This window comes from Elephas maximus, chromosome 5 (assembly GCF_024166365.1).
Source record: "Elephas maximus indicus isolate mEleMax1 chromosome 5, mEleMax1 primary haplotype, whole genome shotgun sequence".
Classification (NCBI taxonomy): Eukaryota; Metazoa; Chordata; class Mammalia; order Proboscidea; family Elephantidae; genus Elephas; species Elephas maximus.
Window position 1 is genome coordinate 91364814 of NC_064823.1, and position 18187 is coordinate 91383000.

At 35.7% G+C, this 18187-nt stretch overlaps 1 protein-coding gene across 1 annotated transcript in view; it reads left to right on the forward strand.

The window, feature by feature from the left end:
- Positions 1 to 296: 296 nt before the first annotated feature.
- The window catches only part of LOC126076734 (transmembrane protease serine 11G-like), a 31594-nt gene continuing 13703 nt past the window's right edge, over positions 297 to 18187 (forward strand). Inside the window, exons 1-5 of the mRNA XM_049885296.1 lie at positions 297 to 359; positions 4240 to 4375; positions 4972 to 5090; positions 9375 to 9442; positions 11038 to 11198. Of these exons, the coding sequence (XP_049741253.1) occupies positions 297 to 359; positions 4240 to 4375; positions 4972 to 5090; positions 9375 to 9442; positions 11038 to 11198 (547 nt within the window). The remainder of the gene's footprint in view (positions 360 to 4239; positions 4376 to 4971; positions 5091 to 9374; positions 9443 to 11037; positions 11199 to 18187) is intronic.

Here is an 18187-nt window from a genome sequence, read left to right on the forward strand (position 1 = left end):
GACTTGTTCATTAGAAGAGATTTGTAAAGAATGCATTTGTGCATTTTTCAACTTTCAAAATAGCCCCTGCTTCAGGAAACCCTAGTGGCATAGTGGTTAAGAGTTTGGCTGCTAACCGAAACGTTGTCAATACGAATTCACCAGGCACTCCTTGGAAATCCTATGGGGCAGCTCTACTCTGTGTTATAGGGTTGCTATGAGTTGGAATATATTTGACGGCAACAACTTTTTTTTTTTGGTTACATGTAGAGGAAACAATGTATTGCTACATAGCAAGAGAAGAGAAATGGTTAAGGATGACATTAGTAAGTAAGCAGAAAAATGAACAACAAAGAAATCCTGGAGTAGTATTGGCAGAAGTGAGTGGGAAGGCTCTGGCCAATCAGTTTGCCTTAAATTAAAAAAAAAAAAAAAAAAAATTTTTTTTTTTTTTTTTTTTAGCCCGGATTAATGGCATATGCATTATTTTCGGTCCTTACCAGATTTTAATTATCTCAATACTCTTAAATTTCCTTCAAAGACCAGCTTCCCATAAAACTCCATCTTATAAATTTGCATTGATGAGTAGAGCTTTGACGGGTAGCACTCTTTGACCTTAATTATTCCCTTTCGAGCTCTTATCTACTACTAAAATATCAGTTGAATTATCTTTGAATTATAAAATAGGGCAAATTTCCAGTTATGAAACATTATATCTTTGCTATTGGCATAATGTGGGGTTATGAAAACAAGACACATAGATTGTCTCTATGTCAATTAGCACAATGCAGTTCATAAAGACGAAGTTTTGCATCCTACTTTGGTGAGTAGCATCTGGGGTCTTAAAAGCTTGTGAGTGACTACCTAAGATAAAACTACTGGTTTCTTACTATACAGAGCAAAGGAGAATGAAGACAACCAAAGATTTAAGGGAGCAATTAGTCCAAAGGACTAATAGACCACATGAATCATAGCCTAGACAGCCTCGAGACCAAAAGAACTAGATGGTGCCTAGCTACCACTACCAATCTCTCTCACTGGGATCACAATAGAAGGTCCTGGACAGAGCAGGAGAGAAGTTGTAGAATAAAAAAAATCAAATTCACAAAAAAGACTGGACTTACTGGTCTAACAGAGATGGGAAGAACTCCCAGACTATGGCCCTAAAATACGCTTCTGAACTGTAACTAAAGCCATTCCTGGAGACCACCTTTCAGCCAAACCATAGAGAGGCCCATAAAATCAACAATAACACCCAAGAGGAATGTGCTTCTTAGAAAAGTCATTTATACAGGATCAAAAGGGCAACATTTGCCCAAAAGCAAAGATGAGAACACAGGAAGGGGTAGAAAATCAGGACGAAGGGGAAAGAGGAACCTAGGACAGAAACCAGGAGAGTGTTGGCTGAAACCAAGGTACAAACTATTGAATGGGAAGCTACTCTGTAAGCTTTCACCATAGGCACAATCATTTTTTTTTTAATGAAAGAAACACTAATCTTCATTTAACCTTTTGCACAACTTTTAGTATTTCTTCCCACATCACAGATTTTATGAAAGTCTCATCATACCTGATGGTACAGTTAAAATAATGATCACCATCATTGCTAAGCCACTGTTATTATAAATAATTAACACCACCACCCCTGATATTTGCATAACAACTTTCTTCCAAAGTTATTCTGTCTTCCCTAGGCAATAGATTAAAATTCCAACTAGATGATTCTCCCATCTTTTTCTAAATCTTTCCATATCCATTATTTTTATTCAGGAAGTCTTTCACTGTGCATGCTCCAAAATATGCTCACCGCATAGAGTCCCCAAACTTGGAATCCCTTTTATTTGCTGGAAAACTCCACAAGAATAGGGAGAGCTTTGTTAGGCTCCCAAGCTGCTTCCTACCCAGTAGTTTTTGTCCAGAGTTGTCTGCCACTCAAATCCTGAGGTCCTGAGCGCCAGTACCCCCACATCTATTTCCTTCCTCCCACCATCCAGCGCACATCTTCCATTAGCTCACTCCACTCCATCTATGAACAAATTCCTTGACATCCTTTCTTAGCCACTTTTGAAAAATTAGATGTTATTGTTAGTTTGTCCCAGATAATAATAATAGTAATGAAGCTAAACTCCCAACTCCTTATCATATTTCAGTTAGTGCTCTAAGTGCTCATTTTACTCATTTAATCTCTGCAATGACCTCTTAAGTTGGGTATTATTTTTCTCACTTTACCAATGAGGAAGCTGAGGTAAAAAAAAGTTTGAATGTTTGCTGAAGGTCAGTTAGTGGAGAACCAGGGTAAGAACTCAGGCAAGCTGGCTCCAAAACCCACACTTTTAACCACTATATTGAACAACCTCTTTTAGAGGTCAGAAGCCCTTGAAATCATGTGGTCATTGTGTGGCTGAAAGAAATCTCTTTGTTATTCATCCTGGATTATTTTTAAATGCAGCATTTTGGTACAATAAACATTTGAAAATCTTCATGAAAAAGAGCAAATGCTGGTCTACGGCTAGGAGAGCTACATAAAGGAAAAGGGCCTGGAGAGGGACCCTGGTAAAAGATTGTAACATTGAAGGAAAATGGCTGACGTGAAAGGAACAGAAACAGTTCTTTCCATTCTGCTGAGGTTTTTTTTTCCAGGAAGCACCTCCTCATGGGACAGTCTGGATAATGAGCCACTTGGAATTTAAAAGAAGGTAGGGGAGGGATTTAAAAAATGACATGTATAAGAAATGCTTTGATTCTTCATGAAAGGTTTTCTAGACTGACCAGCTGAATGAGTAACTTTTGTCACTGCTCATCTTCATTTTGGTATGAATACCTCAGGGGTGAAGTCACTTATGTTTTCTTTTGTTTGAATGTCAGAGGTTTCTCTAAAGCCTGGATTTTCGAGCACTACAATGAACCTGTTTAGTTGTCTCACTGGGGTAGTCTGACCAAAGTTAAATTATTTGTATTTAAAGGAATAGTGGGGGAGAGAAGTCAAGGCAGAAAATGAAGGAGAGAATTGTCCTCTAGTGATATTTAAGTAAAAAATTTGTAATTATAATTTGATTCTAGATAAATGTTTTATCTCATTTCTCATTCTGCCATAGATGAAATAATTCATCTTAGCAAAACCCTTGCTTGCTAAAATAACTTTTGTGTTGTATATGGTTTGGGGCTGTCTACTACCTTATGACACATTCTTTCCTTTGGTCAACAAATATTTATCAAGTACCTATGAGTTTCCACCACTCTACCACTGAAATTAGCCATTGAAATTAGTCAAGGTTTAAATTAAAATTTGATTAGTACTAAAAGAAATCATGAAGAAAAAATTTTCTTCATTTCTTAAAAAAGATCTAGGAATAAATATTTTAGGGCATGTCTGCCTGGCTAAGGAAGTAAAAAAAAAAAAAAGTAAGCTACAACAATTTCTCATTTGTGACCATACTTAAGGCTATAGTTCAGTCACAGTGATGTTTCTGGTGTTAGAGTGGAGCAATTCAACAGGTAACCATATCCTTTTGAAGACGGGTATTTTGTTGTAAAATAATCTCCCTCTTTAAAAATCGTTTTCTGTATCTGACTTAGCGGGCAAGACAGTGTAATGGTTCCTAAGTTATCACTATTTTTATATTAATGATGTCTTCTTGGCTTTGCTAATCACTTCTTCCTAATAATTCTCTTTCAACGCATTCCTTTTCTTCAGCGTGCCCCATTTTAGATGCCCTTCATATACATTACAAATTACTTGTTCTATAAATGTGGGTTACAGGTTTAAGTATAGAGGTGTGAGAAGGGCCCAAACAGACCAAATCCTAGATCTGGTTCTCCCAATATCCAACCTTAAGGCTCTAGTAATCACCTTGTGACTCTGTATTTTCGCCCTAGAATGAGAAGAGTGACCAAAACGCCCTCCTCACTCCCTGAGGCTCATTGTACTTTTAACCACATGAACCGAATATATGATATTAGTTCATTTACGAAGAAAAAAAATACTCTAGGTCTTCTGGTCTAATGGGCCAGCAAACACATGAAACAACATATTCAGTAGCCAACTGCAGTATAATACTGACTTTTTGATCAAAATAAAAAATCAGATATTGAATATATTTTTATTATTAGTATTTTTTTTAAATAGGAAAATACATTCAAATGTTACCAAAAACAATATGAACTGACCACCAATTTCAGGAAAAATATTCTATACCAAAGGGGGGAAAAATGTATGAAACTTTGATTCTGGTGTTAAAATTCTTTGTTTTTAATATATAGCTCTCTCTTAAAAGGCCATCAACACTGGGTAGAAGAACAAGTTCACTGAGACCATGGATGATTGCCCTTATTATCACAGCTGTTGTGTTGGTTCTGGCAATAATCATAGCTCTCCTTGTTTATTTTTTGGCATATGGTAAGTATCTACTTCATTGTATTATTTAAAAAATTTGAAGACCCACTCAATTTATTTCAAAACCTTGATATTTTCTTATATCCCCAAATGCAATTTTTATTCAAATAAATTTTTGAATATTTGGGAAATAATAATCCTTTATATATAAAAATTCTAGCATGAAAAATTTGGTTTAGTTTACTATAATATTATGTCTTAAGCAATATAATACCCAGCATGAATCAATAGATTCACATCCTGTTATTTTGTGGTTTAATAATATTTTGTAAACTGAATGAAAAATTATTTTAGTAGCAATTCTATCTTTGAGATCAACGTACGAGAATGTTGCATTCTATCATTATTTAATTAGCAGCTTAAGATAATCTGTTATCACTCATAGATGGTTATTGTGTCAGGCCATAATTGATGTCCACAATGACCATAAGAATGTGTGATCTTAAGAAATGGTTAGAGGGAGGTATTGGCCACCATCTACTGAATGTTTAATTCCCAGAGTTTACCTATTCTATAACATTTTTTTGTGCCATTCTCTCTGTTTCTTATACAAGCTAAATTACTAAAGAGAAACCATCTCTTTTTGTTCTCCCATCCAGATCAGAAGACTCACTATTACCAGGCTTCTTTCCAGATTCCCAGTATTGAATACAATCCCGATTTTTCAGTAGAACACTCAAAAAGTGGGGCTGACCTGAAACAAAAAATCAATAGTGAGGTAAGTCAAAGTTTTGCTGGCATCATCACTATCTTGTGAAGAAGGAGGCTAGAGTAAGAAGCCAGTTGAGAATATGTCTAATTGTATTTATGTTACAGGTGCCAGATAAAACACAGTATGCCCAGTTAAATTTGAATTTTATATTATACTGAAAATATACCACACACAATATTGAAACATGCATGTGGTAAACAGCAATGATTGTTGTTTATCTGAAATTCAGATTCAACTGGAAGTCCTATATTTTTATTTGCTAAATCTGGACACCCTAACCTACATTATTGAAAAAATACATTAGGCAAAGACAATTGCACCGGAAACTGAGCAAAATAAGTTCGACAAAAAAATAAATAGTTTAAATACAAAGCAAATTATTAGAGTTATTTGGAAATATCTCCACATGTCTGTCAGCTTGTCATATTGTGTTGGCTTCTGTGTTGTTATGATGCTGGAAGCTATGCCACCAAAATTTCAAATATCAGCAGGGTCACCTATGGTCAACAGGTTTCAGCTGAGCTTCCAGACTAGAACAGACTAGGAAAAAGAACCAGGTGATCTACTTCTGAAAAAATTAGCCACTGAAAACCTTTTGAATAGCAAAGGAACATTGTCTAGTACGGTGCCAGGAAATGAGTGCCTCAGGTTGGAAGACACTTAAAAATACAACTGGGGAAGAGCTTCCTCCTCAAAGTAGAGTCAATCTTAACAATGTGGATGAAGTCAAGCTTTCAGAATCTTCATTTGCTGTTGTAGCACGACTTAAAATGAAACAAAACAGTTGCAAATATCCATTAATAATAGAAATGTAGAATGTACGAAATATGAAACTTGGAAGATTGGAAGTCATCAAAAATGCGGTGGAACGTATAAAGATCAGTATCTTAAGCACTAGTGAGCTGAAATGGACTGATATTGGCCATTTCGAATCAGACAATTATATGGCCAACTACACTAAGAATGGCAAACTGAAGAGGAATGGTGTTGCATTCATTGTCAAAAAGAACATTTCAAGATCTATCCTAAAGTACAACACCGTCAGTGATACAATAGGATCCATATGCCTACAAGGACGATCAGTTAGTAAGATTACTATTCAAATTTACTCACTTATGCCAAAGATGAAGAAATTGAAGATTTTTACCAACTTCTGAAGTCGGAAATTGATCAAACATGCAATCAAGATTCATTGATAATTACTGGTGACTGGATTATAAAAGTTGGAAACGAAGAAAGAGCAGTAGATGGAGAATTGGGCCTTGGTGATAGAAATAATGTTAGATATCACATGATTGAATTTTGCAAGACTGTAAAATTCAATCTGTGGAAAGAGACGATGGAGCAGCTCAATATCATCAGTCAGAACAAGGTCAGGGGATGACTGTGGAACAAACCATCAATTGCTTATATGTAAGTTCAATTTGAATCTGAAGAAAATTGGAAAAAAAATCCACGAGAGCCAAAGTACAACTTTAAGTATACTTCACCTGAATTTAGAGACCATCTCAAGAATTGATTTCACTCATAAAACAGTAATGAGCAAAAACCAGATGAATTGTAGAATGACATCGAGGACATCGTACATGAAGAAAACAAGGGGTCATTAAGAAGACAAGAAAGAAAGAAAAGACCAAAATGAATGTTAGGAGAGACTCTGAAACTTGCTCTTGAATAGAGTAGTTAAAGCAAAAGGAAGAAATGATAAAGTAAAAGAGCTGAAAAGAAGATTTCAAAGAGGAGCTTGAAAGGACAAAGTGTTATAATGACATGCACAAAGACTTAGAGTTAGAAAACCAAAAGGAAAGAACATGTTTGGCATTTCTCAAGCTGAAAGAACTGAAGAAAAAGTCAAGCCTCTAGTTGCAATATTGAAGGATCCTACAGGGAAAATACTAAATGATGCAGGAAGCACCAAAAAAAGATGGAAGAGTCATTTCCCAACAAGAATTGGACAATGTTCAACCATTTCAGGAGGTAGCATATGATCAAGAACCAATGTTACTGAAGGAAGAAGTCCAAGCTGCACTGAAGGAATTGTCAAAAAACAAGGCTTCAGGAATTGATGGAATACCAGTTGATATGTTTCTACAAATGGCTGCAGCAGTGGAAGTGCTCACTCGTTTATGCTGAGAAATTTGGGAGACAGCTACCTGGCCAACCAATTGGAAGAGGTACATATTTGTGCCCATTCCAAAGAAAGGTGATCCAACAGAATGTGGAAGTTATCAAACAATATCATTAGTATCACACACAAGTAAAATTTTGATGAAAATCATTCAAAAGTGGTATATTGACAGGGAACTGCCAGGTGGGATTCAGAAGAGGATGTGGTATCAGGGATATCATTGCTGATGTTAGATGGATCTTGGCTGAAAGCAGAGAATACCAGAAAGATGTTATCTGTATTTTATTGACTATGCAAAGGTATTCAACTGTGTGGATCATAACAAAATGATCCATTGCAAAGAATAGCATTGCAGAGAATGGGAATCCAGAACACTTAATTGTGCTCATGAGAAACCTGTACATAGATCAAGAGGCAGTTGTTCAGACAGAACAAGGGGATACTGCATGGTTTAAAGGCAGGAAAGGTGTGCATCGGAGTTGTACCCTTTCGACATACTTATTCAATCTGTATGTTGAGCAAATAATCTGAGGAGCTGGACTATATGAAGACCATGGCGTCAAGATTAGATGAAGACTCATTATCAACCTGTGGTATGCAGATGACACAACCTTGCTTGCTGAAAATGAAGAGAACTTGAAGCTCTTACTGATGAAGATCCAAGACCACGGCCTTCAGTATGGATTACACCTCAACATAAAAAAAATTTCTCACTACTGGACCAATAAGCAACATCATGATAAACAGAAAAAAGATTGATGTTCTTAAGGATTTCATTTTACTTGGATCACTAATCAACACCCATGGAAGCAGCAGTCTCTTGACAGTCTCTTGACTGTCAAAAGATGCATTGCATTAGGCAAATCTGCAGTGAAGAGGCTCTTTAAAGTGTTAAAAAGCAAAGATGTCACCTTGAAGACTAAGGTGCACCTGACCCAAGCCATGGTGTTTTCAGTCACCTCATATGCATGCAAAAGCTGGATGATGAATAAAGAAGACCTAAGAAAAATTGAAGCCTTTGAATTGTGATGTTGGCAAAGAATATTGAATATACCATGGACTGCCAAAAGAATGAACAAACTGTCTTGGAAGAAGTACAGCCAGAATGCTCCTTAGAAGCAAGAATGGCAAGACTACATCTCACATAATTTGGACATGTTATCAGAAGAGACCAGTCATGATTGGTAGAGGGTCAGCAAAAAAGAGGAAGATCCTCAAGGAGATGGATTGACACAGGGGTTGCAACACTGGGCTCAAGCATAGCTACTGTCATGAGGATGGTGCAGGACTGGGCAGTGTTTCGTTCTGTTGTACATAGGGTCACTATGAGATGGAATTAACTTGATGGCACCTAACTACCCTCCCTCATTTACCATGGTATCAAAATTTGGCCTAAAATTTTTCACTAAATCCAAAAAAACTGATTTACAATCACATCAGTGGGGATGATAATATTGAGCTTGATTAATAGATGACAAATTGGTGATAAATCCATATATACTGAACTTTCAAAAATATTCAGTCTCTGAGTCCTCATTCAACTCTGTGTACATTTTATTATGGCTATTTAACTATCTATCTTAAAACAACTTTTTTTTTTTAGTTGTGCTTTAGGTGAAAGTTTACAGCTCAAGTTATTTTCTCGTACAAAAATTTATACACATATAGTTGCTATCCCTATAATGTGACAGCACACTCCTTTCCACCTTGGATTTCCCATGTCCATTCACCAGCTCCTTCTGCCTTCTCATCTTGCCTCCAGACAGGAGCTGCCCACTTAGTCCTGTGTATCTACTTGAACTAAGAAGAACACTCTTCACGAGTATCATTTTTTGTCTTAAAGTCCAGTCTAATCATTTCCAAGTTGGCTTCAGAAATGGCTTTAGTTCTGGGTTAACAGAGAGTCTGGGGGAAATACAACTTTTTATATCAATCATTTGTGACCACGTGACAAGTTGTTCAAACTTCTACATCCAATTATATGAATGATCTTTATGAGAACTGGATTATTCCCAAATGAGTTTTTGAGAATAGCTGTAAACAAACATCAGAGTAAACACTGTTCAAGTCACAGCAGGTTTTATACAAGAATTTTTGTGACATATTGAAATGTGTGAAATTCATACTTAAATTTCTATTTTTTTTTTCTTTTCTTTTCTCAGATGGATAAGATATTTCAAAGATCCCCTTTAAATTATCTCTACATCAAGTCTCATGTTGTCAACCTTAGGTAATCACAACTAATTAATTTGTATGATAAAAAGGCAAGTTTATATTAGTTATTCATCAATTATTCACTTTTTGGGCAACTTCTAAAAATCTTAGCTATACCAAGAAGCAAACATAGTTTAACATTATTACATTTAACCCTTTGGTGATCCTGTTATTTCCTGCTTTGAATTTTTTTTTTTTTGGATACCATGTGTTTTTATTAATGGAAATATGCTGAGTCATGGGGTATGTTTAAATTTTTGGTTGGTAATATACATTTTGAAAAATGTTGTCTGGGACTGCATGGTTACTATTGAACTTTTTGCCTTCTCAAGCCTGCTGATTGATGGACAACTTTCTGTCCCCAGGAAATTTGGTTGCTGAAAATATAGTGGGGCACCTTCCATTAGGTTACATGGGGAATCTCTGGTTTTCCACATAAGACACACACACACACACAAAAACTAAAATCAAGCCCACTAGGGCTCCCTAACTATCAGGAAACCATAAATATGCTTACAAGACTTATCTAGGGGTACAAAAGCCAAAAGAGACAAAATTTTACCCAATCACACTTCTGGTTGCTCAACCTTACTTCCAGGCCTCATACTCCAGGTATTTTGCTTCAACAAAAGTTTCTTTCACATTTCATCATTATTCAAGTCCCCACTGAAGGACAGCAAATATACTCCCAAAGAACTCCAGAGGCATAAAAAGTGGTTGGGATACCATTTGTCCATGGGTCACCAAAGGGCTTTAATTGCTATTACTTCTGTAGAAAGTACCTACAGTGAAAGCTTCTTAACTTGGGTGGAGATGAAATGTATGCTACTGGTTGTTCTTTTGAAGGCTTTTAAATTTCAGTTAGATTATTACAGTAACTATCTACTTCTCTCAACTTTACTTATTTCTTCCTTATAATAAGCATCTTTTATAAATTTTAAAAGTATATCAAACCCTAAAAACCCTTTGCTGTCGAGTCAATTCCGACTCATAGTGACGATATAAGAATATATATTCATACATGCACATACACATACAAAGTTTCACAAGTGTGTTTGATTATTTTTTCAGAAAAAAATTTGATAGCACCCTCAAGTATTCTTTCCTTCTTGAATATGACCAAGTTTCAAAAGCAAGGAGTGCCTGGTGGATTCAAACTGCCACCCTTTTGGTTAGCAGCCATAGTATAGCACTTAACCACTATACCACCAGGGTTTCTAATTCAGATGTTAATACCTGTATAAAAACGGTTAAGGATCCCCAGCAGTGCAGTGTTTAAGTACTTGGCTAGTGAACAAAAAGTTGGCAGTTTGAACCCACTAGCCGGCTCTGTGGGAGAAAGATGTGGCAGTCTGCTTCCATAAAAATTACAGCCTTGGAAATCCTATGGTGCAGTTCTACTCTGTCCTATAGGGTCTCTATGAGTTGGAATTGACTCGATGGCTGTGAGTTTTGGTTTAGTACATGAAGGAAAAAAATCCATGACACTAAAATGTATGACATGTTTTTATTTTAGTTTCTTCAAGATATGACTCATATTTAGGCACCATGCTATAACATAATTACTGTGGCTATGTTCTCATTCATTTATTGTGGTGTTTTGTTTTTCAGGTCAAGTAATGATGGTTTGAAAACGGATGTATTGCTTAAATTTCAGTTTACCTCTAACAATGCAGGCACAATAAAGAGGCAAGCTGATGACATTTTGCATCAGAAGTTGAAATCAGATGGAAGCTTCTTGAAGATAGATACTTCATTACCTTATCTGAGAGGCAAGAAATACTTTTCTTCCCTTGTTACATTTTATCCTTTTAACAATCTATAGAAAAAGCTTCTATATTTTACCACAAAATGAAGCCACTTTTCAGTGTTAAATCTACCATCTACTTTATAATAAACAAATCTCCACATTATCAATCCCAAAGATTATATTCCTTTGATTAGAATGGAAATAAGTATAAAACGAGAGTTGGACAATATCCAAATATAATAGCGTTTCTTCCTTTTTTTCAAAGACTTTAGTGGAATTGTTTGAATTAGGATGTGTGTGATAAAACCTATACTCTGCTACAGATACAGCAATCTCTAGTGCCCGGATCATCACCTTGCAATGTTAGTTGCTGTCGAGTCAGCTCCAACTCATGATGACCTTATGTATAACAGAAAAAAATGCTGCCTAGTCCTGTGCCATCTCCATGATCATTGACATGTTCGAGTCCATTGTTGTGGCTATTGTGTCAATCCATCTCATTGAGGATCTCCCTCATTTTCAATGACCCTCTGCTTTACCAAACAGGATATGCTTTGCTAGCAATTGACCCCAATCTGAATCCAGAACATAAGAATGAGTATGGACTTAAGAACAACAATGTATGGGACATAAACATGATTTGGATACAAGTGAAGGAGACTTGGCATTATAGGTTACACTACTGTAACCCTTTCTATAGTATGCTGGTTAAGATTGGTCCAGGGCATGTAGGAGGCAGAAGGATACCTGCCTCTCGAGACCTCCTGATAGTACCTGCCTCAGGTTTAGAGACACTAGCTCATTAGCAGCGGAGACACAACGAGATGGTTAATAAATGCTTAGCTTAAACAAAGTTCATTATAATTCCAAGGCTGTTGTCAGCCTTCTACAAATTAGCTTTAAGGTTGTGACATTCTACCAGAATTTAAGTTGTGAAATGGAGAAATGAGATTATAAGGCTGACAGAAAATTACAAGTCACCAGTAAGTCTTCCCCCATCACTTTTCCCCCGAAACTGTTCTAGAGGAACAGAGCAGGTAAATGACAATATTTTAACAGAAGAGAAAATTACATTATAGCCCTTGCCAAAGTTGGAAAGAAAAAAAAAAAATAACTTGAAGATAAGGAGTTGAAGTCTCTGTAAGTATTGCCTAACATTCAGTTCTGCTGATCATGCAGATAGAACAGAGTAGACTCTAAATCCAATGCACTGGACTTTAGATAACAGAGACAAGACTTTCTGAAGGCAATTTTGTTGAAGAGATGCATATGTGTAAGAAATATAACGTTGGTGTGTTTATGTTTTAAGAAATTTGAATTGAATTTTTGATATTGAATTCCCATCAAGCTAAATGGTATGAATGTATTCTCTAGATCTTCCTCCCACTTCTTACCCCTTCTATGGTATTAGAAGGATTTAAGTCACCCACAGTGTTTTTAGATGTGGGCCGCCATTCAGTGGTTTCAGTCATTAATGGTTCCCACAGGCATCAGCTGGTGAGCCACCATCATCATCAGATTCTCAATTGCCTGTCTAAGTAAATTACTGTTGAGGCATCCCTCATTCCTTTCAAAAGGCCCCCTCCTGTTGGTAATACTTCTTGATACTTCTGTGCTTTGCAAGAGTGCTTGAGGGCTACTTTAATTTGTATTTTGTTTGTTTGTTTATTTCATCTCTCTCTACAAAAAACTAATAATTCATTAAATCCATGAAATGTATCTGCGCTAGCCACAATCATATCCCCAAGATTATATAGAGCTCAGCACAGGGTAGAAACTCAATATTAAATGAATGGTGTCCTGTTTTATCTTCAACTCTGTAAACTATGCTAAATCTCTTAAAAGTGGCTAGGAATCAAACTCTAGGTTCCTCAGTGTTCTGTGATACTTATTAATTCAAATTAATAAATGAATTAATAAATACCACGGCACACTGCAGAATCTAGAGTTTCAGAACTGTATGGAAAAAATTAGAGATTGTACACGTAAACAAAAATCTGAAAGAACGCAGCAGAACTAGATGATGCCTGGCTATCACCTTCTACTGCTCTGACAGGAATAGAGGGTCCCAGAGAGAGTGGGAGAAAAACAGAGAACAAAATTCAAAAAAGATCAGACTTACTGGTCTGACAGAGACTGGAGGAACCCCCAGGATTATGGCCCCAGGACACCCTACTAACTCAGAACTGAAGCTACTCTCGAAGTCCTTTCTGTCAAAGATAAGAAAAGTCTATAAAACAAACAATAACACATGTGAGGGACATGCTTCTTAGTTTAGTCAAGTATACAAGACAAAATGTACAAAACTGGCCCAAAAGTAAAGATGAGAAGGCAGGAAGGGACAAGAAAATGGGATGAATGGACACTGGGAATCCAGAATATAAAGGGAAGAATGCTGACACATTGAGGGAATCCAATCAATATCTCAAAACCATTTGTGCATAAATTTTTGAAGGAGAAACTAATTTCCACTGTAAATTTTCACCTAAAGCACAATAAAATAAAACTAAAAAATCTGAAAGAAAAAAAAAAGTTGAGTTTATAAGATAAGAAGCATCATTTAAACATACGCAGTACAAAGACAAAAATGCATGGAATTCACTCTTAGTGAGGCTATAGGTGGTAATAGAAAGAACCCTAGACTAGGGCTCAGACAACCTGTGTTCTAGCAATAATCACTATAGTGTAGATTTGGTAGGAGCCCTGGTGGAGCAGTGGTTAAAGCGCTTGGCTGCTAACTGAAAAGTCTGCTTCTGTAAAGACTTACAGCCTTGGAAACCCTATGAGGCAGTTCTACTTTGTCCTACGGGGTCACTATGAGTCAGAATCAACTCGACGGCAGTGGGTTTTTTGTTTTTTTTTTTTCGTAGACTTGGATAAGTTGCTGAAACTTCGTATCCAATTTCCACTTCTGCAAAATAAGATGGTAACAATTACAGAACTTATTCTTTCATGAAGTGTAAAAATGCCTCAAAAAAGTACAAAATACAAACAAATTCATTTGATGTATTATTTTATGGACTTCCTCAGGTATCTTTAGAAACTCTGGCCTGGGAAGTTGGAGAATAACTTTGTCTTGAAAAAGACAGTAGGAAAGCTAAAACACACACATGCCCACAGACACAAATATTGGCAGAGTTAGCTAAATAATATCTTATGTTCAGTAGAGAAATGTAGTCAACTTAATTTTTTATAAAGAAGCCACAGTGGTACACTGGTTAAGCACTTGGCTGTTAACCAAAAGGTTTGTGGTTTCAATCTGCCAGCCATTCCAGGGAGAAGGACATGGCAATCTGTGTCCATAAAGGTTACAGCCTTGGAAGCCCTATGGGGCAGTTCTACTCTGTCCTATAGGGTTGCTATGAGTCAGAATTGACTTGCCAGCAGTGGAAAAAAATCGAATTTTTTAGAAGTATTTTTTTACAGGATTACAATAAAGCTCAGGGGAAAGATTTGAATTTAGCTTCTAGAGATAGTGCCCAAGAGTATAATTGCTGGATTAAATGGCAAATCAATTTTTAGTTTTGAAAAGGACTACCAAACTATTTTCCAGAACAACTATACCATTTTACATTCCCATCAGCATTGTATTAGTTATCAAGTTTCTCTTTATCCTTGGCAGCATTTGGTACTACAACTATTTTGCATTTTAGTCACTCTGATAGACATGTTGTAATACCCCATTGTGGCTGTATTTGCATTTCTCAAATGGCTAATAATGTTGAACATCTTTTCTTGTGTTTACTTGCCATACGTACATTCTGTAGAGTGAAATGTTTGTGTTAGTCTTTTGTCTATTTTCTAATTGGGTTGCTTGTTGTTTTAAATGTTGAGTTTTAAGATTTCCCTGTATATTCTAGATACAAGGCCTTTGTCAGATATGTAATTTATAAATATTTTCTTCTAGTCTGTAATTTGCTTTTCCACCCATTTAACAAAGTCTTTCAGAGAGTGAAAGTTTTTAATTTTGATGAGGCTTAACTAAGCATAAAAATTTTTTCTCTTATAAACTGTGCTTTGGGGGCTAAGTCTAAGAACTATTTGTTTAGTCCTGGGTCTCAATTATTTTCTCCTATGTTCTTTTCTAGTTATACCATTTTAGGCTTTATATTGAAGTCTATATTCATTTTGACTTAATTTTTGTATAAGGTATGAGAATTAGATAGAGGTTCTTTTTTTTTTTTTTCCTAATGACTATTAATTTGCTCCAGCACCACTATTGAAAAGGCTATATCCATCATTCATTAAATTACTTTTGTCCTTGGTCAAAAATTAATTGGGCATATTCATGTGGGTCTATTTCTGAGCTCTCTGTTCTGTTCCACTGATCTATGTGTCTATCCCTCTGCTAGGACCACATCGTCTTAATTACTGCAGCTATATCATAAGCCGTACAGTACTGTTTTATTCTTCTTTATCAAAATTGTTTTGGCTACTATAGTTCCTTTGCTTCACATGTAAATTTTAGAATAAGCTTGTCTATATCAACAAAGAAACTTTTTGATACTTTGATAGAAATTGCCTTAAGCCCATAGATCGGTTTGGGGAGAATTGACATCTTTACTATGTTGAGTTTTCTAATCCAGAGACACAATATGTGTCTCTACTTAAGTCTTCTTTGATTTCTTTCATCAGCATTTTATAATTTTAACATTCAAATCCTGTACAATTTTGATAAATTTATACATATATATTTCATTTTCTTTGGAGCAATTATAAATGTTATCACACTTTTTGTCTTGGTCTCTACGTGTTTATTGTCAGTATATAGAAATCCAATTGATTATTGTGTTGGTCTTATAGATTCCTTGAAGTTTTCTATGTAGACAATCATCATGTCTACAAATAGAGACAGTTTTCTTCCTTTCTTTTCAATTTGTATGTCTTTCATTTCTTTTTCTTACCTTACTGCATTGGATAGGCCTTGTATTACTATGCTAAATAAGAGTGCTGATAGTGGACATACTTGCCGTGTTCCTGATCATAGAAGGAGAGTATTCAGTCTTCACCATTAAGTATGATGTTAGATCTAAGGATTTTTGTAGATATTCTTTAGGAGGTTGAAAAAGTTCTTCTCTATTCCTAATGGACTGAGAGGTTATATCATGAACAGGTGTCGAATTTTGTGGAATGTTTTTTCTGTCAATTGATATGATCACATACTTTTTCTTCCTTAGCCTGTTGATATGGTGGGTTACACTGATTGACTTTTAAATACTCAACATCCTTGCATACTTGGAATACATCTCACTTGGCTATGGTGCATTATTCTTTTTATACACTGTTGGACTCAACTGGCTAACATTTTGTGAGGATTTTTGCATCTAAGTTCATGAGAGACATAGGTCTTTAATTTTCTTTTTTTCTTTTGTCCTATGTTTGTTTGGTTAAAGTTAATACTGATCTCACCAAATGAGTTTGGGAGTGTTGTCTTTTTTTTCAAATTCCTGAAAGGGATTGTGTAAAATTCTTTTTGAATATTTAATAAAATTCTCCACGGTGAAACCATCTGAGTCTGGAGATTTCTTTTTCAAGAATTTTTACTTACAAATTCAGTTTCTTTAATAGTTATAAGATTGTTCATATCTATTTCATCTTCTCTGAATTTTTGTGTTTGTGTTTTTGAGGAATTGACGTATTTCTTCTAAGTTGCCAAATGTAAGAGTACAAAGCTATTTGTAACCCAGTACAAAGTTATTTGTAGCATGCCCTTAAAACCCAAACAAATCACTGCCGTTGAGTCAATTACAACTCATAACAACTCCACAGGGCTTCTAAGGCTGTAAATCTCTACTGAAGCAGACTGCACATCTTTCTTCCGTGCTTCAGGCTGTTTTCTGCTATCCTCTATTCCATTCCTGATGTTGGTGGTTTGTGTCTTCTCTATTTTTGTCTTTATCAGACTTTCCAGAGGTTTATCAGTTTTACTGATTTTGTTTCAAAGAATCAGCTTTTTTGTTTCATTAATGTTCCCTATTTCCTTGTTTTCAATTTCATTATTTTTACTCTTTGTAATTTTTTTCACTCTCTTTATTTCAAGCTTTTTTTTTTTGCTCTTCTTTTTCTAGTTTCTTGAGGTAGGAACTTAGGTTATCGATTTGAGATCATAACTCTTTTCTAATGTAAGCATTTAGTGATATAATTTTCCTCTATTGTTTTCACTGTATCCTACAGTATTTGCTATGTTGTGTTTCCATTTTTATTCCATCCTATGTATTTTTTTCTTCCTTTTTAGCCAATGGATTATTTAGTAGCATGTTGTTTAATTTCTAAGCATTTGGAGATTTTCGTGTTATCTTTCTGTTATTGATTTCTGTTATGTGACCATATTCCATTATGGACAAAGCATACTCTGTGTGATTTCAGTTCTTTTAAATACATTGTGGTTTGTTTTATGACTCAGGATCTGATCTATCTTAGTGCATGTCCCATACGCACTTGAAAAAAATGTGTATTCTGCTGTTGATGGTTGGAGTGTTCTATAAATGTCAAATAGATCTTGGTGGTTGATTTTGTTGTTCAGTTCTATATCCTCGCTGATTTTCAGTTGAGTTGAGAATGTTGATGTTGAGAGTGGGATGCTGAAATCTAAAACTATAACTGTGGATTTGTCTGTTTCTCCTTTCAGCTCCATCAGTTTTATTTTTTAATGTTCCATTTTGATTTCTTTATAATGATTTTTTTTTTTTAATTTATTGCTTTGTATAGCTTTCCTAGTGGTTGCTCAGAAAACCAGTTGCTGTGGAGTCAAATCAGACTCATGGCAACCCCATGCATGTCAAAGTAGACCTGGACTCCGTAGGGTTTTCAATGGCTGATTATTCTGAAGTATATTTCCAGGCCTTTCTTTTCAGGCACCTCTGGGTGGACTCAAACTTCCAACCTTTTGGTTAGCAGCCAAGCACTTAACTGTTTGTGTCACCCAGGGACTCCAGTTGTTGCTCTAGATATTACCATGTATATACATAACACGTCACAGCTTATTCCTAAAGTCCTGAAGTCTCTGACTAG